The following is a 23,770-nucleotide window of genomic DNA, read 5'->3' on the forward strand; positions in this document are numbered from 1 at the left end:
ATACTTAAGAGGAAGAATATTTATACATTTAAGTAGAATTGCCATGAATTAAATTGATTGGTTGATGCGGAATAAATGTTCCGTTTGTAGTGAAATATTTTTTATTTCAAAGTTGTTTTCTAAGATAAATTGTGTTAGTTTTTTTTTTTTTTTTGATAACATTAAGGGGCGAAGCCCCAAATTGCGTTAGTTTTATATTAGATTTTTATGTCATACAGGAATTTTATTTAATAACTCAATGTCAAACTATATTGCAAGTATTACAATTTTTTCAGTTAAAATTATAACTATTTTCATAAATTAAAATATTATTTTTTATATTTTACAAAACCTGTTTCTTATATGAAAAAATTTAACTCTCAATAACTATAATATTTTTAATGAGTGGTACCATTGAATATTTAATCAAGATTTTAAATAAATAGATAATTTTCTTTATATTTAAAAATTTGATAAATCTCATAATATTTGAAATTTTGATGATTTCAATAGATTTGTTTCTTTTTTTATTATTATTAATTTTGATTCTGTATAACTTTTATAATAGAAGACACAAATAGTTAAATACGATACCGTTTCAGAATCTCAAACGACGCGAAAAACTGAAGAAGGTGAAGGTGTTCAACCTGGTTCCGAATCAAATAAAACAAGAGGAGTTTGAGTTGAAGAGCTTCAAATTCAAATACAGAGAAAGTGTTTATACAAAGCAAAATCAGCTTCTGATGGCGAAAGAGGGAACCGACATTGATGACGAAGTAAGTGTCACGTTCGATGCTATGGAAGAAGAAGAAGAAGAAGAAAATGCAGAGGAGGAAGAAGATGGAGGAGAAGACATGGACGAAGAAGACGAAGTGGAAGGAGAGTATACATTCAGGTTCAAAAATGGTATGAGCCCTTTGGACTTTGTTGATAACAATGATTCTGGTGTTCAACGCTACCAGCAATTCGAGCGCCTTGAGTACGAAGCTCTCGCCGATAAAAAGCGAAAAGCGATTCAGCAAAACGAACCGTAATTTCCTCTTTCTAATTGCTTTCCCTTTAGGTTTCGCCATATTAAGCCCTAATGCCATGGGTTGGATTAAGTGCTTATTATGATTGATCATTTGAACTTCATATATGCTGTTCAATCCGCTTAGGAAGGGAATATTCGGTTGTTACCATTAGCATGGGTTTTGTTTATTTTTATATTTATTTTTTTAATTTATTTTTTTTGTTGTCATTGTGCTAAATTGTGCTATTTACTTTAAACTTCAAAGTAGTCAACCTTGTTTGGTTATACTTTAATCTATGCTTGAAATGGATTCAACTTTGTGTTCAGTTGATTTATTGATTGAGTACTGTGTATGTGCAACTAAGAATGCCGCCATTATGCACATGTCCATCAGAAATTGTAACAAATAAGCTAGTTAGTAATAGAACTTCTTTTTATTTTAAAAAAAAAATTGTTTTAGAGACAAAAAAGTTGAAGTATAACTACTGGGGGTTGAGATATCTCTAAAACAGAAAAGCTTAGATCCTACAAGGAACATGAAAGAAAATTTCAGTGAACTAGTAAGGATGAGTCCCGATTATGAGTTCTGATACAAGTGTTGAAGGGTTTTAAATAAATTGCTGCTGTCACTGGCTTTTATATGTTTAATGGCTCTAAATGCAGTGAAGGAACTTCTTGTAAAAAGGCAAGGGTAGATGATATTTCTGAGGCAAGCATGGCTGAGATAATGGAAACAATGAATTACGGTGTGCGCAGGAGATCGAGAAAGGTATGATACTATGATATGCACATGATCCGTAATGTTTGTTCCACATCATGATAATAGAGTCTTCATATTATTTTGGCGCTATACCTGTACACAAGTGTGTATAATGGAGAACCCATATGTACTTTTAAAAGGAAAATTGATAGTTGACCATTGTGTCAGATTGCAAAGTATAATTTATTTTGGTTCTTTTTTTCTTCCACATAAGCAAAGAGTATCCTGAGAGAAGTTGATAGCCTTCATTTAATTCATTTTTAAAAAAGTAGGATTACAGGTAATAGTCTCTAGCAATGGAATGGACAACAGAGAATACATTTGGTGTTATGGTTTTGGAAAAAAAATTAAGATTTATGTTCATGCCAATAACATTTTTTGCTCATAGCTGTTTCTGGGGAGTTTCTATTTTATATATGCTGGTCAGCATTGCTGCATTCTTGATTTTTTTCTTGTTCCTTGTGTTCATGAATTTTCTGTTTTAGATGATAGGTTTTCACTAATTTACTTTTACATCTCTATCCTTGTAAGCTTTTGGTCCCTTATTTTCTTATGCATATAATGCCATAGAAAGGATGTGGGTGAAAGTTGTAAAAAAATAAGCATGTTCAGTTACAAGTTATGTAACTACCTGATTTTTAGTTTTTGACATAACTTATATGAACCTCTTCAATATTGTTTATCTTCCTGATGCAGCCTAAAAAAAGAGGTAGGAGAAAAGGATCAAAGAATAAACTCAACCCTCAGCTAACACGAATGCTGGGTGATGCCACTCTTCACTATGCCTGTGGCCGTAATGACCAGGTACGTTATTCTGTCATGCGACAATGTAACACCCCAAATTCTGACAATTTATAATAGCATAAATAAATTCAATATTTTTATAAATAACAGCGGAAGTTCAAAATAATCGAATTTGGGAAGTGTTACCGCCGCACCTGTACAGGGACAAGTGCAAGGCTAACTCTATACATTCAAATCAAAATCTAAGACTACAATTTTTTTTTTATACATAATATTTATGACAGCTAGAAATCCTGAGTCGTATCCTCACTGTCCACTGCTAGCCCGATTCCTTGCCACCTGATTTATTGAAAATCTGCTCCCCCGCAGCCGCAGGATCATTGCAGTCAAACAATCACAAACAGTCAGCAAAGCTGGTAATCCCAATCAAAATACAAAAATAAATAAATAAATAAATAGAACTCATAATAATTAAATCAAGTAATATAACTCAAAAATTCAAATCAAGTATCAACTCGTTATTAATTATATTAATCTTTATTTAGTCCATTTATTGTATTTAGTAAGGGTAATTTATCAACTAACATATTCAGCACAACATTAATCATAATATTACATAAATGGTAATATTCACAACTCAATGACATTCATCATAATCAAATCAAATAACATTTCATTATTAATCATGTTTAAGTTCATTGTACTTAGTGGGAAGAGAACCATGGTAGACCCGGAAAACCCTGCCAGTCTACCCCGTGACCCGGGAAAAAACCACTGTTACCAGCCACGTATAATCAAAATTGGCCATAATCAATTCACATTTTCCTAGTGTGCACACCTCTTCCCAAAGTTGCTACTAGTACCCCGGGAAAAAACCACTGTTACCAGATACCACTTTGGGAAGAACAGATATAATCTTTTTCACATCAGTTTCACATCGGAGGCATAAAGCCCAAAAGTTGTGTTCATCACCTTGGGAGGTACCATCCCAAAGCTATCCTCCCACTATTAATTTATTCAATCACATACAATCAATTCAATCTTGTCACGATTCTCATAATTGTCAAACAGTTTTCATGATTTCCACATCAATTTAATCAAGATTGTAATTTCCAAAATGAATCTTTCAATAATATCATAATTTCCAAATCCATTATCCAAGAATATCATAATTTTCATATTCAACATCTACCAGGGTAAAATTCAAGTCCAATCATCATATCATAATTTTTCAAATCAAAATTCAAATATTCACATCTATTAGGGTAAAGCCAAAATCCAATAATTTAATTTAAATACCCTAAGGGTACATATAATAAATGAAAACATTCTAAAATTTCCTAAGGATTAAGATTACATATACATCAAACATATAACTATCTGAAAGATTAGGACACACCCAATAAAATTTCATACACAACAAATCTACAACCACCTAGAGATTAGGATTATCTGGTCTCCGTTTTCGCTAACTTCTAGAAGAAAAGAGTAATTTGGGGCAGAGAACCGGTTGGTAACCAGAAGAGTATAAAATAAATTAAACTAAGTTTTTGAACTAAGAAGAGAGAATAGTAGAGGAGAAATGTTGAAGAGTGAATTGGTTTGGTTAGGCTAGACCTCTATTCATAGTTGAAGTTTAGGGCTTACACATTACTGACTCAATGCTGACTCATCATATCTAAACAATTTATGTTTGTTGACTCATCATATCTAAACAATTTATGTTTGTTGACTCATCATATCTAAACAAATTACTAATCAAACATAAATACATAAATCACCAATCAATTAATAAATCAATTAATCATAATTTATCATCTAATATATATATATATATAATTATATATTATCACATAAATAAAATAATATTACTATTATTATCTTACCTCTTATTATTTTAACTATTATTAACTCATTAATTAAAAATATTAAATACCAATATTATTAATTACAAAAATACTAAATATCATTATTATCCAAAAATATTTATTATTATATTATTATTATTATTATTATTTTATTAAAAGAAAATATGGGTGTATTACATTCTACCCTCCTTAAAAGAAGTTTCGTCCTCGAAACTTAAAAGTTTGAACTCCTCAAATTAACTAAAAGGCATAAGGTTAAAGTTAATAAAAATATGGGGTATTACAGACAATCTATAGCTTCTGGCACTGGAGTTTTGGTAATTGCTGTCGCAGTTCTCAAGTATCTTCAGGGAAAATTGGTGGATAAATAAGTTTTTGCACTTACTTTATTTATTTATTTTTTGAGGATGGTCTTCTGCAATAAAGTACCTTGACATAGATGATAATATTTCTCTTTGTGTAGCCACTTTCAGCATATGATCTTCCGATGCAACCTGGGGTATTGGATGCTAATGTTTCTTTTTATGTACTTTTTTGGTATCCTTGTAGCTAATGTACACTGGTTTACTGCTCAAAATATTCCTATTTTCTGATAAATAACATAAGAGTTAAGATAGTGCTCAAAATCCAAGTTCATCAAGTTGATGATGTATTCGCGCTAACTCACTAGTGATCTAGCTGCAACACTCTTATGTATTACTTTTCCAAGAGGCAAGGTTGCTTCCTCCTAAACACATTAGCTGGAAGTTGCATTCCTGTCTATTGAAATGCTTTCTAACAGTACCCATTTCTATTTTTTTCCATCTTCCAAAATAATAAGTGGAGTTATTAATGCTTGATGGCGTACGAGCTGGGTGTTTAGTTTTTCTGATTCTGCATGCTTTCTGTGTGTGTTTAAGCTTGATATACATTATAGACTTTACTGTTGCTTTAACTTTTCGCCAATTAGTTATGCATTTTGCTCTGTTGGCTTTTTGCAGGCAAGACATGTCTTGCATGAAGTTGTTAGGCTGGCACCAAATTTGCCTGACTCGTATCACACCCTTGGACTTGTCTATAGTTCACTTGAGGATTATAAAAGAGCTATGGATTTCTACATGATTGCTGCTCATTTGACTCCAAAAGATTCATCTCTTTGGAAATTGCTTTTTACCTGGTCCATGTGAGACGGTTCTTCATTTTTATTGCCATCATATTTTTGTGTAGCTATTCTTCTGAAATATTCAGTTGTATGAATTTATATTCCCATTCTAATCATGAAATTGAATCAAGTAATGTATCCTTAATTAAAATAAATGACCTTTGTATGCTATGTATTAATGGAGAATATGTTTCATTATTTACTTCAATTTACATTCCAAAATATCTCTCCACTGTATTTATCTCATTGGAGTTTGTAATCATTTCTAAAATAACTAAGTTTATGCTTGTATTCGATTTAAAAATGCTTTTATATATGAAAGAAATAGTTTAGTTACTGAATTGAGAACCTTTTTGAAGTGCAGAGAACAAGGTGATATTGGTCAAGCCAGTTATTGTCTTTCAAAAGCAATAACAGCTGATCCCAAGGATGTTACTCTTAGAAATCATCGTGCAATGCTTTATGTTGAACTTGGAGATTATCAAAAAGCTGCTGTGGCATATGAGCAAGTACATCAACTCAGCCGTGAGAATGTTGATGCACTAAAAGCAGCAGCCAAGGTTTGTCTTTTCCTCCAATCCAGATTTGATATTGATGGGCTATAATTAGTGGGCCCAAGTTCAGCAATGCAAAAGAGTCCATAGTAGTTAGTTAGAGGAGAGAGATGTTGTTATATAAAATGATTTGGGGGTGGGGTTTTCAGTATGCATGTATTCAGAATTGGTTAGTGGGAATTTGAGAGACCTCTAGGGAACTCTTGAGCCTAGGTGTTTGGTTTGAGGGGGAGTTGAGGCTTTCTTGGGGTTTATTTTCTGCATATTAGTGTATGTAAAAGAGGCATGACCTCCATTATCTCTATAATTTCAATGTTATATTTCTGGTTCCATCAATTTGGTATCAGAGCATTTCCGATCTAGGAGTGCTTCTGGTTCAGATCTACAAAAAAAAAACAAAAAAATGGAGAACAAAACCAACAGATATCTTGAAGCAGTGGAGAAAGCCAGCACGAAGGATGTCATGGAATTGTTGCGGAAGATGCTAAAGATCATGGATGCTTGGGAAGAAAAGCGAGAAGCTCAAGAAGAAGCAAAACACGATCAGAAAATCGAAAAAGAAGAAAAAGAAAAAAAAGATGAAGACGCAGAAAACGTAACAGAGCCAGCAAAAGAAGAAAAATCAGGTGTTGAAGAAGACAGATCCAAAATAAAAGAAGAAGACGAAACAAAAGAAAATATAGATCCAAAATAAAAGAAGGTATTCTGTCAGAGAAACAAATCAACGAAAAAACAAAAAAAGAAGAAGAGATCAAAGAAGCAGATCTAAATACAGGTTTGAAGAGGGAGATTTCCACAAAATTAAGGCTGGGTGTTCCCAGCGAGATCAGCAAAACGACGATGCAGATTGAAGGTGTGGAAGAACGTGCGTTTGAATTAGGGAGTTTGAAACAGGAGATAAGGGCGGAGCTCCGCCTGCACTCACCGGAGGACTTGGGAAGCATGATGTTAATTGCAGGGGGAACAACCGACAAAAACAATCCCACCCAAGGTAGGGTGACGGCGGCGAGCGGCGGCCAGAAACACCGACGACGAACGCGATGTAGAAGATTAACTCAAGAGGAGATGGACTTGAGCGGAAAGAACGAGGGGCTGGGTTATGAACAAGAAGGGTCGTCAGAGGCAACAAACGACGGTGACAGGCGAGGAGCGAGTTTCCGACGACTGACTGCAGAGAACGACGACGGAAGTGACTGGCGCACGCGGTTCCGGTGGCTGTCGGCGGCGGAAGTTCAACTGAGCTTTGGAAACTCACAAAGACTATGGATGGTGCTTGTGGATGGTGATGGAGTAACGTTAAAATCACTTAGCTACTCATTTGGGTCAGACCCAATTGGTTTCACCATGGGGTTACATGACCAGACACATTTGGGCTTGAAAAAAGGTGATTGTGGCCCAGAATTTTTGTTTGGAATGGGCCAGCAAAAAAAGAAGAAATATGGAGATGGGAAATATGGAGATATACCCTGTTTCATTGCCAGATATGTGCAGAACGGAGACAAGAGGGCAAGGGGATCCGACAATTTTTCAGTTTCAAGAATGACGGGATCAATGTTCTTCAAGCAATGGGATCCCGGTCCCGGTGGATGTTCAATTACATCTCCTATTCTCTTCCTCACCTTGAGGACAAGGTGAATTTTGAAAGGGAAAGTATTGATGGGCTATAATTAGTGGGCCCAAGTTCAGCAATGCAAAAGAGTCCATAGTAGTTAGTTAGAGGAGAGAGATGTTGTTATATAAAATGATTTGGGGGTGGGGTTTTCAGTATGCATGTATTCAGAATTGGTTAGTGGGAATTTGAGAGACCTCTAGGGAACTCTTGAGCCTAGGTGTTTGGTTTGAGGGGGAGTTGAGGCTTTCTTGGGGTTTATTTTCTGCATATTAGTGTATGTAAAAAAGGCATGACCTCCATTATCTCTATAATTTCAATGTTATTTTTCTGGTTCCATCAGATATGAACATATATTTATTTTTCTATAAATTCAATCCTTTTTTAAATTTATTTTTGTTATCTGAATGATTATTTTCATTTGAAAGTCATGATTTGCCTTTGTGATGCTCTAGAATGTATGTATCTGCTTGTATGTCATATGGCCTTATCTATCATTATAACCCCTTATCAAGGGCGGAGATAGCATCTTTGAAGGGGGGTGGGACAGAGGAAAAAAATGATGTCTGGGAGGGCTAAATTCAAATTATTAATTTGCTTGCAAAATTAGAAGTTTAAAATTTTTCCATTTCAAATAAATTTATAAGATGAGATATTGGACCATATCATAATGAAATCAGACCTTAGCCCAACTCAATCACAACTTGAAAACTAAAAGCAAAATTGGGCTTGGCCAATCACTTTTGGGCTGAAATCAGGCCAGCCTGATTCCCGAAATCACTAATTTTGGGCTTAAACCAGGCTGGCTGACCACTTTCTGGCTGCAATCTGGCCAGCACTGAATTATGATGGATTTTTTTGGTTGCGAGCATTTATCAATGGCAACACTGGTTCTTACTCAGCTGGCATTGTGTTTTAGAAATACTGTTCAGGAGGAATTATTCATATTTTGTGGTTGGCTTTCATCGCTGAATTGAATTTATTTTGTTTTCTGTTAGTTCTACCAAAAATGTGGTCAAGTTGACTGTTCAGTTCGCATTCTTGAAGACTATCTTAAGAGTCAACCCAACGGATCAAATGCAAGTGTAGTTGATCTACTGGGTGCCATATTGATGGAAACTAAGGCACATGACAGAGCTCTTCAGCATATTGAACATGCCCAAGTGGTAAATTCAGGAAAAGAATTGCCTTTGAGTTTGAAAATTAAAGCTGGAATATGCCATCTTCATCTTGGAAACATGGAGATGGCTCAGGTGCGTTGTATGCATACTTATAATTGAATTAAATGTGTTTTGGTTGAACTTTGCCACTTGATTCTTACTTGCTTGAACCTTAGAGTATCATGATAGGATTATTGATATTAAATGGTATATATGAATTGGTGTTGAATTGAGACTTCCTCAGTTAGCTTGGATTTTCCCTCCATTTTGTGCATATTTCCTGTGTCGTAGTCAATTTAGGGGTGACCTTGTTACTTATCCTTGATAATATCCCCATGTAAGATATCCCTTTTGAAGTTTGAATTTTGAAAGAAAAATGCAACTTTGTTTTGATTTTCCTATGTTACTTTGTTTTTTTAAATTAGACTTCTAGTCCTTTGTTATATCATTTTTTTTTCTTTTCTAATAAAATGCCTTCTTTTCTTTTGTGAAACTAAAAAAAAAGTTTAGGCTATTAGGCTTTGTACTCCAACACAGCTGTCTCTGTATTTCTCCGTCTCTTCCTTTTCCAAAGCACGGTCTATTAGTTTTTTTGTTAACATTTTGTGTTTTTCACTGGCCTCATTTAATACAATGATGAATTGCCACCAGACGTGTCTAAGGGAAATGGCGGTATATTAATCTTCGTTTTGGTTTTGTGTTATGTACTACATAACATTTTCACGTGATTAGCAGGTTCTCTTTAATGATTTGAAACCAGAGAATGCAAGCGAGCATGTTGACTTGGTCACCATGGTTGCAGACTCATTAATGGATCTTGAACATTATAATTCTGCACTGAATTATTATTTGACGTTGGAAGGAAATAGTGGAAATGAAAATGTATGGTAACTCCTTCCTTTGTATTGCAATTCTCTTACTGTTTTGATTTTATACTGGTAGTTTTCTCGAGTAGTTGACTTAATATTTTCCAGTCTTGCAATTTGATATTGAGCTGTACACATAGGGTCTTTAAAAACATTTCCAGTGCTTCAATTCACTGACCCTTTTAATTGACTCTATGTATAAATTATTTTCATATGTTCTCTTAAAAGAAAAGAAGTGATCTTATGCTAATATTGGTAGAGCCTTTTAGAGGACTGAGGGTTAGATGAATGGTATTGCTCATATGAATTAAATGAAATACTTTACTGTTTGCAATTTTACCTTTTTTATTTTATTTTTCTCATTTTGGTTGCATGATACTTTTGAGCTAGTTTAGAATCTATTTTCTACTGTATGTCTTTCAATATCAACATTATCTTATCAGGATAATATGATAATCATTGAACTTCTTTCTTGCAGGGTCATCTGCATCTGAAAATTGCTAGATGTTACCTATCCTTGAACGAAAGGTCACAAGCAATTATATTCTTTTCCAAAGGCAAGGTTTAATTTTTATTAATAATGGTATTTAGGCAAATAATACTTAATGAGAACCACTTCCCTCTTGGTTTTAAATACATGAAATGAAATCCAGCATTCTAGCTGGTGCTGAAGTTTCTGAAATGAATGTTTCCATCAATATCTTTTAAATTTGGTTAGAACCTTTTTTCTTTGTAAACTCTTTGGGAGAGTAGGTTGGGAGGGCAGAGTCGGTAACTTCAGCTCTGATTGTTCTTTTCTTTGCTTCATTTTGTTTTGTTTTGTTTTGTTTTGCTTTGCTTTTGTTTTTTTTAGTTTTGTTTTGGTTATTGTTGTTGTTCATTCTGATCAATTTCTGTTACTGAGCAGAACTTCTATTAGATGTAATATTAATCATTCACGTGATTTCATCTAAGAGTTTAAACTTTTGGGAGAGTTGGTTCATGACAAGGTATGAGAGCTTCTATAGGTGGGTCTGTTCATTATTCACACTTTAAGCCCAAGGGCTCTTATGTGAGAGAGCATGTTAGAGATGTAGTATAAAAAAATTATGTGTCTTCATCTAACTGTTTAAGGTTTTGGGAGAGTTGGTTCATGACAACTTCAATCTCTGCAAAGGAGAGATTTCTCCTTGATTATATTATAATTGCAGTATCTATCAATATATTTTCTCCTTGGTCCTGGACTGCAACTTATTCTGCTGCTTCTTTCATATTTCTGGCTTATTTTTTTTGTCCATCATAATGCACATGAAGATCATGTACTTTTTCAGGTATAGATTAATACAGAGCTTTTGAAAATATTTAAGATAATCTGATTTGGAAAGTGTTGCCCATTTTCTTTTACATTGAAAGGCAGCAACATCCCCTTGAAATAAGCTGTTTACAGTTTTTGATTTAATGATTATTGGGGGTGCTTCTTTACTGTAAGCAATTTTTCGTGGTTGGTTTTAAACTTAAAATGGTTTTGGTAGAAACATTCTGGCCAAAGATTTTTGGCATAGTGCAATATAGTACGTAACTCTCCAGTCAGACTGGTGCATTGGTTGGTAATGAATGATCGTTTCTTTAGAGGTGTCTGTCACTTTCTTCTCTCTACTGCTTTGTTCAAGGATGTTATAGCGAGTTTCTATTTCGGGTTTACAAGAGATTGAGCATGCTGCATTCTTGATCTCTTTTATTTTTCTTTTCATTTTCTATTATGGAGGATATATTATCTCATTCCTTTTGTTCTATTTTGCTTCTTTCTAAAATTTCTTGTCTTCTATTTTGAAAAATGTAAGTTATGGTTAATTATTTGTAGTTTCAAAGCCCCTCTTTTTTCATTATATTTCTTTGATAGGAAAGAAAAGAAGATTGTCAAAATTTAAAAGGCTAGTAAATATGTATCACATCCTGTTCTGACTTGGAGTTGAGAATTGAATTGAGTAATTAGAGCATTTTTACACTAGATGCTCGTAGATTGTTTATATCAAGTGCAGGCAATGCAATATTCCTTCTTGTCATTGGTTTCTGATTATTGGTCTGCTGGATAGGTGTTTGCTTTTTTTGCTACTAGTTTTAATATTTATAATCCTCAGTTGCTAAACAGGCTTTTGTTTCAGCTCTTGAAACTCTAGAAGATGATGTTGATGCACGCATAACTTTGGCATCCCTTATGCTTGAACAAGGGAAAGAAGATGAAGCCATTTCCTTACTGTCTCCTCCAAAGGATTCTGGTACTTGCATAAACGTTTTCTTTCTTTGCGATTAAAGTTCTTCTTTGGAGATTTATGTGAGACACATGCAGACTCTGTTGAAGCACATTGTGAAGAGGCAAATAGTTGGTGGGTTGATGTAAGAATAAAACTAAAGCTCTGCAACATATATCGGAATAGAGGGATGCTTGATGACTTTGTGGATGCAATTTTCCCTTTGATACGTGAATCACTGTATGTTGCAACTCTTCGACAAAAGGTAGTATTTGGGAAACTAAATTTTGAGCGCTCTCTCTCTCACTCACACACAAACACAGAGTCTCACATATACATGGGTGCTCACAAACTCCTCTATGTGCATGCATGCTTAGTCCACAACTTGTATTTGCTTTCAGAAGGTTAATGTGTTGATAAATTAGGTGATTTTAACTAGATCTTCAAAAGGTGCAGTTAGGGACTTGTCAATCCATATTTTGGATTTTAACTTGATTTAATAGTTTATATTATTCTCTAACATCTTTTTTCAAAAAAGAAAGTCAATATTGTCATCAATGGTTCTTGATGTAGGGTAAATCAAAAAAGCGCCTCTCTAGAAGAGATCTAGTCGAAAGGGTTAGGGTACTGGATGGTCAGGAGAAGGATAATGTATTTCGAGGATTCAGGCCGATAGCTACACCATCTGATCTGTGAGTATTGTTTCTTGCATATTGTATTATATTTCTAATTCTACTGTCACATGTTCAGTCAGATGTGTTAATCTTATGAGTGATCTGTTAACTAATGCTGTTATTTATGGAAAATTATTAAAGAAAGTTGTAAGTTTTGACCCTTAATTGGAGGATTGGTTCTAGTTGATATATTGCTGTCGAATAGGAGTTTAATTGATTGGCAACCATGTGCACTCTTCCCACTACTATAACTACTGCTGTGGGCTAGAGGCAATGTACGCTTCAGCCTACATTCTTTTTACTTTGTACGTTTCTGTATATATATAGCTCTCCACCGCCTATTTTCACTAAATTGTTCGTCAAAGCTTCAATTCATATCATTTTTTTGGTACAAAATATCTTCATTTTCAAAGAGTTTGGTCGTATGCAACTTTAATGCTTGAACTTTGTGAAATACTCCACTACAATAATAAACTGCATATACAGTTATACACCTTGTACCCAAAGCAAGAGACTAGCTTCAGTCTAGTATGCCCACACTCACTAGATCATTCTTGTTTCTTTTGTTCTCTACCAACATAATAACATAAATCTTTTGTTTTTCTCCTTTTGTGATTGAAAGGTCACGGGTTCGAATTCAGGAAATAATCTTTTTGCAAATATGTAAGGGTAAGGTTGCGTACAAGGATTGCCTTTAACCCACCCTTGCCAATCGGGGTTTAACGGGGAGGTTTTTATTTATTTATGTATAGATGTTATTTTATCTTAGCTTCATAACAGAGTTGCTTATACATAAATCTCTACTTGCTAATTGATGACTAGGAAGCACTGAGACGTGTAAAATGTGAAATATCTATTACCAATATAGATCCCAGACACCCATATATATTCCAGGGAATACTGGGCTATTTCTATTTTTAAAAACTTTACGGCTTCAGATTCAGTTTGGGTATTCCTCAAGTGGGGTTGATAAGGCTTGGATTTTCCGGTAGGATGTTGGAGGTCCCTAACTAAATGGATCCAGCAGAGCTGCCAGACATAATCACATCGTTCAACTTCTTTGCTAGCTGCAATGATCCTATCCTCTCCACAGTCTTCTCTGGCTCCAATTTCTTCTTCTGAGTCCTTGTCAGTGTCGTGTTTCTCGGACTACAAAATCAGAGATAGGTGATTTTCCATGCTTCAAATACAACAATATGAAAAGGATAGACGGCTTCTATCCCTTAGATGGATTTGGTTCTTGCATCTGCATTTCGACAGATGGTTTCTTAGATTCTAGGCTAGGTCAAGGAGCTGATGGACTCATATACAAGGTTGTCAAGAATGAGATCCTACTCAGGATCGGGAGGGGGTGATATAATCCTAAGTCATGGGATCAACACTTATCGTAAGATCCTACCACCTAAGATATAAAATTATATTCAACCATAAATATGCATATAAAATAACTTATGTTATGTCAAGTTAAATTCATAAAAATAATGTAAAAATCATTGGACTCAACTCATAATATAGAAGAAAGCATTTTCTTAAAAAAATGTGAACTATCCCCTAATGCAGCGATCAAATCCCTTCACATATTATAGAAACCTGTATTACAAAAACTCCTAAATGATAGTATTTTTAAAATCAAATCAAATGGTGAGTGAAAAGCATTTAACCCAATAGCCTAAACCTTGCTACAACACTTGCTCTTGCGCTAATGGTATTGACGTATTGTGAACAGTAATAGAAATATCCACTTTAACAGTAACCCAACCACCAAACAATGCTTAGACAGTAACATCCACTTTAACAGAAACATCTACTTGCGTGTGAAAAACATTCATCTACAATAGTCTAATCAGTAACCCCACATTTAACCCGTTAGTTCCCCTCCACTTTAAAAGAAACCTTCCTTACCAGAATGCTTCAATCACCTGGTCGCAGCCACGCATGCAAACCACCAAAGCAGAGAATGAGACCTTGTCTCAAACACAGAAGCCAGCAATCGCATATGAAGAAATTGCAAGACAAAAAACTGAGAGAAGCAATCACAACTCGAAAGATTTAGGGCTTTCCAATGTATTTTCAGTGAATTTATGTTCATGGGTAAAATAAACCGATCGTGGGGTCCTGCATTTTGTGCTTTTTATTACTTAAGATTGGATAATTGTGTGTCTAATACGAGCACATAGGGAATATATTTATATTAATACAAAACCTAATCTATCATATACAAGATGTGGGACTATTCTATTATATACACTTGAACTATTCTAACAACTACTCTAACACTCCCCCTCAAGTTGGTGTGTATATATTGTAAACACCCCAGCTTGTTACAAATGGATTCAACCCATGGACTTCTAAGGGCTTTGGGGAAGACGTCTGCGAGTTGATCATTGGAGTTGACAAATGCCGTTTTGATTTCTCCCGACTGAATCTTGTCTTCAATGAAGTGATATCGATCTCTATATATTTGGTTCTCTAATGAAATACAGGATTAGATGATATATGTAGCTCAACTTTATTGTCACAAATGAGTGTCATGGGCTGTTTATGTTCACAAAGATGGAGCTCCCAAATCAACTGCTTTAACCAGATTAGCTCGCAGGTAGCATCTCCTATTGCACGATACTCGGCCTCTGCACTAGATCGGGCGACAATAGTTTGTTTCTTACTTTTCCTCCAAAAAAATTTCTATATTTCATCTTCAAAGATCAGCCTCTGCACTAGATCAAGCGACAATAGCTCGCAGGTAGCATCTTCAGGTCTCCTCAAAAAGAAAAAATAGCCTGAAGTAGAGCGCTTATTCGAGGGTGATCATGCCCAATCGATATCTGAATAACCACAAATTTCTATATTTCCCTGATCTGAATATAATAAGCCTTTCCCTGGTGCTCTTTTGATGTACCAGAGGATCCTCACAGCAGCATCCCAATGAGAATCACAAAGGGAGTCAAGTAACTAACTAGCCACACTAACAACAAAGGCCTAGTCACAGTGAGATAATTGAGCTTCCCAATCAACCTCCGGTAACGTCCAGGATCAGATAATGGCTCCCCCTGTCCGGGCAATAATTTTATAGTAGGATCCATGGGTGTATCAACTGACTTACACCTCAACATACCAATTTCCTCTAAGATATCTAAGGCATATTTCCTTTGACAGATAGAAATGCCCTGTCTAGACCGTGCCACCTCAATCCCTAAGAAATAACGAAGCTTACCAAGATCCTTTGTTTAAAATTAACTGAACAAATATTGTTTTAACTGGTGAATCCTAACTTGATTACTCCTAGCGAAGCTTACCAAGATCCTTGTACGCAACCTTACCCTTACATAATTGCAAAGAGGTTGTTTCCTGGATTCTATGTTTTAAAAATCATAGTATTCGGGTACCAATATCCGTATGGTACACATCATGCGTGGTATCTGTGCTTCGTAGATCGATGGGCGCTATTACCTTTCAAACCTTTGTAGATAACACAGCAAAAATTTTAGGGTGAATAATCAATAATTGTCAATATATATCCATGTTCTTGCATGCTTTTGGCCCTTACTAGATTTGGTTACAAAATGAAAATAATTTTTCTTGTTTTATAAAATTAGGTTGAAAGCTTCTAGGGCAAAAAGGTTGCTCCAGAAGAAGGCAATTCAGAAGGAGAGAAAAAAAGCTGAGGCACTAGCATCTGGAATTGACTGGCTAAGTGATGATTCAGATATTGAGCCTCAGGTAATCTGTTTGGTGTTGTCTACTCTCACTTCTAGAACAAATGTCTTGGTGATAATGTTTTAACTACCTGTTGTGTATATTGTTGCATTGGATGTTTTCAGGATGTGAACAAAGAACCTCCCCTGTGTAATCTTCTCAAAGATGAAGAACATCACCAGCTAATCGTTGATGTTAGTACTTCTCTCTCTTTTTTCTGCGTTCCGTTTCCTTGTTTTATCTGACCCCTTAATATTGTTGTACAGTTATGCAAAGCATTAGCATCCTTGCAAAGGTATTGGGAAGCACTGGAGATTATTAATCTCACTTTAAGATTGGCCCATACTACTCTATCTGCTGAGAAGAAAGAGGAGCTTCGATCTCTTGGAGCTCGTAAGTCAAGAAACCTGACAGGCTTATACTTCCTTCAAATTGATTCTTTGCTTCCAACTTTTCTCTCATTCCCAGAAATCAAAATAAAAAATGAACGAAAAATTTTACTGCTTGTTTATTTGTTTCTTTCTTTCCCCTTCCATGGCTTTAGATATTTCTGTTATTACAACTCACAAAATGAATTTCTTTTAAAGAGAAATAAAATTAATTTGTTGTTCGGGGGGAGGGGGGAGCTGGAATTCCTCTTTTGCTGATAAAGCAAATTTATTTTCTCCACAGAAATGGCATACAATACCACAGATCCTAAGCATGGATTTGATTGTGTAAAATACATTGTACAGCAACATCCACACAGTGTTGCAGCTTGGAATTGCTACTACAAGGTTATGTCAAGGTAAATTTTTAGTTGCAAGGAAGCCTGGGTTCTTGGCAAAGCATTAGTTAGGCTCCCTAATTTGCTGTGACAGTAGGACATAGATTTATGGCCTAAAGAAAAAGTAGGACCTAGTTTTACTAAAATTTCCTTTACTTGTTTTCTTCTATTGCATAGATTGGAAAACCGAGATACAAGACATTACAAATTTGTACGTTCTATGCAAGGAAAATTTGTGGATTGCGTGCCTCCTATCCTCATTTCTGCACATCAGTTTACTTTATTTAGCCATCATCAAGATGCGGCAAGGAAATACCTTGAAGCTTATAAACTTTTGCCCGAGAATCCCTTGGTTAATCTTTGTGTTGGTATGTTCTTCATTTCGTGCTGTATGTGTGGTGCTTTCTTAGCAAAGAACAAGCAGTAATTGAACTGTTATTCATCAATGTTTCTCAGGAACTGCCTTGATCAACTTAGCATTGGGTTTCAGACTTCAAAATAAGCATCAGTGTGTCGTACAAGGTTTAGCATTCCTTTACAATAATTTGAGGATCTGTGAGAACAGCCAGGTTTGTTTTCCTAACCATTTCATGAATTTCCTTCTACCTTTTTAAGAAGAATTTTTTTTAATTAATAATAAAAATGGAAATAAGAAAAAGGAAGATATCAGCTTTATTTATGTATTGGACTATCTAGGTTTATTTACACATTGAACTAGTTCTTATCCAGCGCAAAATTATGCAGACATAATTATCACGTTGTTGTGTACAAATTAGAAAGCTAGCTTGCACAATTAAATCTGACATCATTCAAAAAATGCTACTGCTACCTCAGCCTGGACACTGGTGATCTAGAGTCTATGTAATGCCAAAAGCGCATAGTGTAATGTCCCACATCGGTTGGAGAGGGGAACGAAGTATGTCTTAAATAAGGGTGTGGATACCTTTCCTTGTAGGAGGCCTTTTGGGGGTAACCCGAAACGTAAAACCGTGAGCTCGACGGTGCTTGTGCGCGGGGCAAAGCGGACAATATCCTGCTACAAGGTTTGGGGCTGTTACATTTGGTATCAGAGCCTGGCCCTGGACCGGTGTGTACAGCGGGGACGCTGTATTCCCAGTGGGGGAGGATGTAATGTCCCACATCGGTTGGAGAGGGGAACGAAGCATGCCTTAAATAAGGGTGTGGATACCTTTCCTTGTAGGAGGCCTTTTGGGGGTAACCCGAAACGTAAAACCGTGAGCTCGACGGTGCTTGTGCGCGGGGCAAAGCGGACAATATTCTGCTACAGGGTTTGGGGCTGTTACACATAGAGAAATGTGGCTAAATAGAAAGTTGGAATTTTGTAAAAGAGTAATCCTCTGGTTCTCAATTTCTATTAACAAAATAACAAAATTCAACTCCTAGAATAAGGGCCTTAAGCACCCTTTTATAGACTAATTACAAATTGATCCAAAATTCAAAATCTAAAATCCTAAAAATAATAAAACTTCCTAAAATAAATATAACAGTAATTAACATCTAAAAATAAATAAATAATTACAATTAAATCATTCAAAATACGTCCAAATCTTAAATTTAAAATCATGCCAAATGTGTTGCTTTCTTTTTCTTGTCAAACAAATCGCAATCATATCTTTTGGACTTGGATTTGATTGTAATTTGTTATATTTCAAATTACTGCTTCTTTTAACAATTGAGCCATACTTATTGAGCCACAATTCTGGTTGACTACGAGCTTCTTGAATCAATAGTTGGGCCATGTGCAATGGGCCAACTGTAAGTGCATCACTATGCCTTGGATAAGCATCTCTGTAACATCCCCGTCTCGAGCCGGTTCAATTAACATACATATGATAAAACAGAAAACAGCGGAAGACTTAACTTCTGAAAATACGAGCTAACTTTTTTTTTCTTTTTCTTTTTAAATTCTCATTCGTCGTAAACGAAAATCGGGCAGAGTTTCCTCTATAAATCGAACAACTGGGGATTTTCCAATCCCACACAGAAGCATTTCCTGATAAACAGTTTATACAAATATAATCAAATGCCCATCCATAGGCGCATGCATAACTTGGCTCAGTGCCACTATATCTAACAGCATGCAATCCAACACGTAAACATATCTGAATACTACCTCATCACATAACGTGCCTGAATACCCAAATGTACATGCATCAAAGCGACATACGTGTACAAAACATATACAGGCCATATACAAAATAAAGGATCAATATCATGATCCATCAAATGCGAAAATACTAAAATACATCAAACACTCCAAAAAGGTAGTAGCCTACAGCCACTCAAAATCCGATCTGTCAACTGCCTCAGCCACGTGTCGTGTCCCTGCCTAGTGAGGACTCACCGGGAATCTGGGCACCTGAAAATGTGTCCCCAAAGAGGGGTGAGATTACAAATCTCAATAAGCTCCAGGTTTATAGAGAATTCTCCATACCTCTGGGTCACTCCTGCATGAAAGTCAGATACAAAGTATACGAATACAACATATAACAGATATCACAACAAAACAGAGCATATATCCATATCATATCAGAGATGTGCGCCGTCATTCCCAAGGGAGGACCCCAAGCGGAAATCAACGCACGTGTTCCCGAGGGAGGACCCCAAAGCGGAACCAGACATATCAGAGGCGTACACCATCAGTCCCGAGGGAGGACCCCAAAGCGGACGTCCGGGTACTATACAATCAATGGCCAGAGATTGTTACAGAAATCATATTACAGAAGTCATATCAGAGCAAAACATATCATATTATCAAATAACTCTATATGAATGCTTCTATACAAAGCATCTAAATCACAGTCATACAGTCCAACCACAGTTCACTAACCATGGTGGAGCACTCAAGCAGGAAAAGACTCCTTAAACATAGAGCTTACCTCTTGAAGCTTTACCAATACGCTTACTTGTGGACCAAGTTACTTTTATCGCTTCAAGAGATTTCCGATCCTTCTCAATCCCTAGGCACACCTAGAGAATAATTTACAATGCATCAATAAAATGATACTATGCCATGATTATTTCATAAGCATACATTTTATCGCTTATTTTCCTTTCTTTATACTTTTGCCAATGTTATGCCAATACACAAGTCTAGACCACCTTATACTAGTTAGCATTCTTTAATTTTAATCAAGTATTCACTTGAGAATTTTCAATATCATTCATGCCATTTTACTTCAAACGCCGCGGACATACCCTTAGGAAATCAAAGTATTTTTCAACCATTTTTCGAGTCATTTCACTTCTTAACTCATCAATTTTATACAATGAATTACAACACATTTTATTTACAATAAAATGTAGCAAAATATACTCCTATACCACCCTCTAGGTCGAACACTACAAGGACATAGACAAAGGTTCTTTTTCTTCACTTACACGTAACTTACACATACAAATACATGTTTTCATAAGGTTCCAACTTAATTTTTGGAGCATAAAGTCCCTCCAAAGCCCCACAAGGCCTAAACCTAAGGGCATATTTCATATAATTTTTCCCACTTTGGCATTCTCACTAATTTATCAAATTTCCACTTAATTCCTACACATTAAACCTTCCTAATACTTAAGATAAAATTTTTGCACAACAACCTATTCTTCACCTATGATGGCCGAACATGTAGAGGAAATCATAGGATTTTTTTCTAATTTTTTTACATACATACAAATGCTTATTTTCATTTCTTACATCCAAGACATCAAAGATTCATCATTAAATCAAAGTTTAATACACAATGCTTTCCTACCAAAACATACTCATAACTTTTATAACTCAAATCATCAAAATAATACCATGGAAATAGAGGTTCATTACCTCCAAAAGCTTATACAAGGTCTAGAAGGTGACCAACAAGCAAGACTCCACCAAAAACCCCCTTTTTCACCTTGGATGAATAGTAATCCGAAAATGGAGTGATGAATATCTCCCTCCACAAACGAAATCAGCTCAAATGGAGGGGTGGAATAGCTTCCTTGGACGATTTCCTATGAGATTGGTATATTGGGTGCAAGATTTGGTGGCTTAACCATGGAGAAATCAAAGAAGGAAGAAGACAACCTCAAACCCTTCCCCCATGGCTGCAGCTCGGTTTTGAGAGTGAGGAGAGGAGAGAGAAACTGATTTGGAAATGAGACTTAAGTGACTTAAGAAGGTGAGCACATGTGGCCTTTTACCCGGGTATTTTTCTTTCGTGTATTTTCACTTAAACTAACCCGGAACTAACTCAAAGCTACAAATATATTTTTATTTTTCTAAAATCATTTATATTACTTTTTAATTCTTACAAAACAATATTCATAATTCGCAGTATGATTTTTGCACCGTTTTTGACGAAATGCACTGTGAATCACTAATTGTACTTCATTTACTTATGAAACTTAAACTTATAAACTTATCATTTTCTTGGGCCTATATTGACTTGCTTGGCATATATTGGACTTTCTTATTCTTATTTCATCAATTATTTGTTTCTGGGCTCTACCGGTTGCTTAAACAGCAGTACAAAATACCCGGTAGAAACACTATTCACGAGATTTTTCACGGAAAGTGCCAGACTATACAATTTTTCGTTCTAAACTCATATTTGTCGTCAGAATTTTTAAATTATGTTCCTAAAATTATTTTGCTCATTTAAGCTCTACCGGTTAATTCATAAAACTGTAAATTCTCCGGCAGAACGCACTGTTCATAACATAGTCATGATTACAGTCAAAATACTCGAAATCGCTCACTGAATCTAATTATGGCATTTAAATCCTTAAATTAAATCTCTAACTAAGATTTACCAGTTAGGGTCATTATAATCTCTAGTATTATATTTTTCTTGCTTTTCTCTTAAAACTAATCATTTATTAAATCTTAGTTGTTTTTAACTTTTTGTCTGTTTTTTCGTCCCTAAAACAAAAGAAATGGTAAAGTCTTGTTTACATTAATGTAGGGTCTAGCCAGAATTTACACCAACCCTTTTAATTAGCTTAATTAAACCTTAGGCCAGCCCAGTTACTGTAAAATGTGCATCCCAGCATGGTGATTTCCGAGATCACTCCCTTTTCAATTTTTGACCCAGTAAAGTACTTTTAGGCAGTCTTTTTTACCAAAAGATGTGTCGAAATACTTCATGTGCTTAGAAGATATAATAATTTATTGCTTTCAAAATGCAGAAACATGAACGAACCTGCTTATTAATTTTGGTTTAATCCTAATTTCCAATTTGAATTTCAATTTTTGATCTGTAAATTAGATGCTTTTGCCAAAAGACAAATAAGAAATCTTTCAGGTGCTAACTTTGGGTGGAAAAGAAAGGAATGAACGTTATGAGTGGTTTTTGACATTTTGGATAGGTTGGAGTTTGTGTAGGAAGGCATAATGCAAGTTTCTTGTTTGTATCCTCTTATTCACAGTCTCTACTTTCTTTTTCCTGTCCTAATAATTATTCGTCATTCATCCAAACAGAACTCTCAGGAAATTTTAATGAGCGTAAAAGACATGTTGGCAGCACTGGCATCAGTAGTCTAACACCCAACAATAGCATTTTTGTCTCGTGCTTTGCTTTATATGTCTGAGTTTAATGTCACAAGAATCATAATTAAAATGACTACAGCTTAAAATATTTAATATCTCCTATGAGAAAAATTGGTCATGATTTAGGTCGGTTTTTACTTTCTAACTATGTTGATCAATCACCTGTCATGATTGTTTGAACTCAGATTTGCTTAGAATGTCAATCTGCTGAAATTTCCATATTATGGATCCTTGAATTCATCGGGTCACTTTCAATGAAATATGAAGAAACAAACACTGAAATAACTGGTGTAACTTCTTATGTATAAAACTACAATGCCATGAATTTCTTACATTTTATGTTGATAAGGTGAGACTTAAGTAAGCAATTGTTAAGCTTTGCAGGAATCATTGTACAATATTGCTAGGGCATGCCATCATGTTGGTCTAGTAACTCTGGCGGCTTTATATTATGAGAAGGTGATTGCTATTCGTGAGAGAGACTATCCAATTCCAAAACTTCCCAATGAGAATCCAGATATCATGGAAAATCATAAACCTGGTTACTGCGACCTTCGCAGAGAGGCGGCTTACAATTTGCATTTAATCTATAAAAGGAGTGGAGCTCTTGATCTTGCTAGGCAAGTTCTAAAAGATCATTGTACTTTGTGAGTTAACATGTTCATTATAAACGACAATCATCTTGGCAGGAATGTGAGGATATTCCATTATGTACAGTTAATTTTAGATACACTTATATGCAATGCAATATAATTTATTATGTTTAGTATATGATTTCATATATTACGTTACAATAGACACCAAGCAGTTATTCAAAGTATTAGGGGTATTTGCTGGATAGGATTACCTCGATGACTCGATAATTCAAACTAAATTAATTTCATTGGCTGGGATTAGTTTGGATACATCTACCCAAATAGATTTCAGTTCAAAATGTAACCCTCAGAGTAATCTTTGCTAGAATTAATATCAGCTTATTAATTCTCGGGCTTTAAAAACATAGTATCACACGATGAAGTTACAAATATGTAAATAAAATAAGATTTTTCAAAATAGTGTAACTGAATAATAATTGCATTATTAAATAATGGCTGATTAAGCTCATTCAATGTAGCTTTATATGCAAGCATGACCAAGTATACTATGGTATCTTACAATTAAAATATAGTTA

The 23,770-nt window shown here is 35.1% G+C and overlaps 1 protein-coding gene across 1 annotated transcript; it reads left to right on the forward strand.

Moving 5' to 3' along the window:
* Positions 1-722: 722 nt before the first annotated feature.
* Positions 723-23,283, forward strand: LOC133283605 (uncharacterized). Its single transcript, XM_061480486.1, has 19 exons — positions 723-1,009; positions 1,655-1,760; positions 1,966-1,971; positions 2,448-2,555; positions 5,344-5,525; positions 5,869-6,064; positions 8,666-8,920; positions 9,563-9,709; positions 10,172-10,250; positions 11,835-11,948; positions 12,020-12,186; positions 12,495-12,613; positions 16,189-16,312; positions 16,414-16,482; positions 16,555-16,681; positions 16,961-17,075; positions 17,232-17,422; positions 17,511-17,623; positions 22,984-23,283. Exons 1-19 carry the CDS (start codon positions 723-725, stop codon positions 23,248-23,250), a joined length of 2,772 nt encoding a protein of 923 aa, XP_061336470.1. The 3' UTR covers positions 23,251-23,283.
* The last annotated feature ends 487 nt before the right edge of the window (positions 23,284-23,770 follow it).

Source organism: Gastrolobium bilobum, unplaced genomic scaffold (genome assembly GCF_033153095.1).
Source record: "Gastrolobium bilobum isolate Gb01-03AN ecotype WA unplaced genomic scaffold, APGP_CSIRO_Gbil_v1 utg320631, whole genome shotgun sequence".
In the NCBI taxonomy this organism is placed as follows: domain Eukaryota; kingdom Viridiplantae; phylum Streptophyta; class Magnoliopsida; order Fabales; family Fabaceae; genus Gastrolobium; species Gastrolobium bilobum.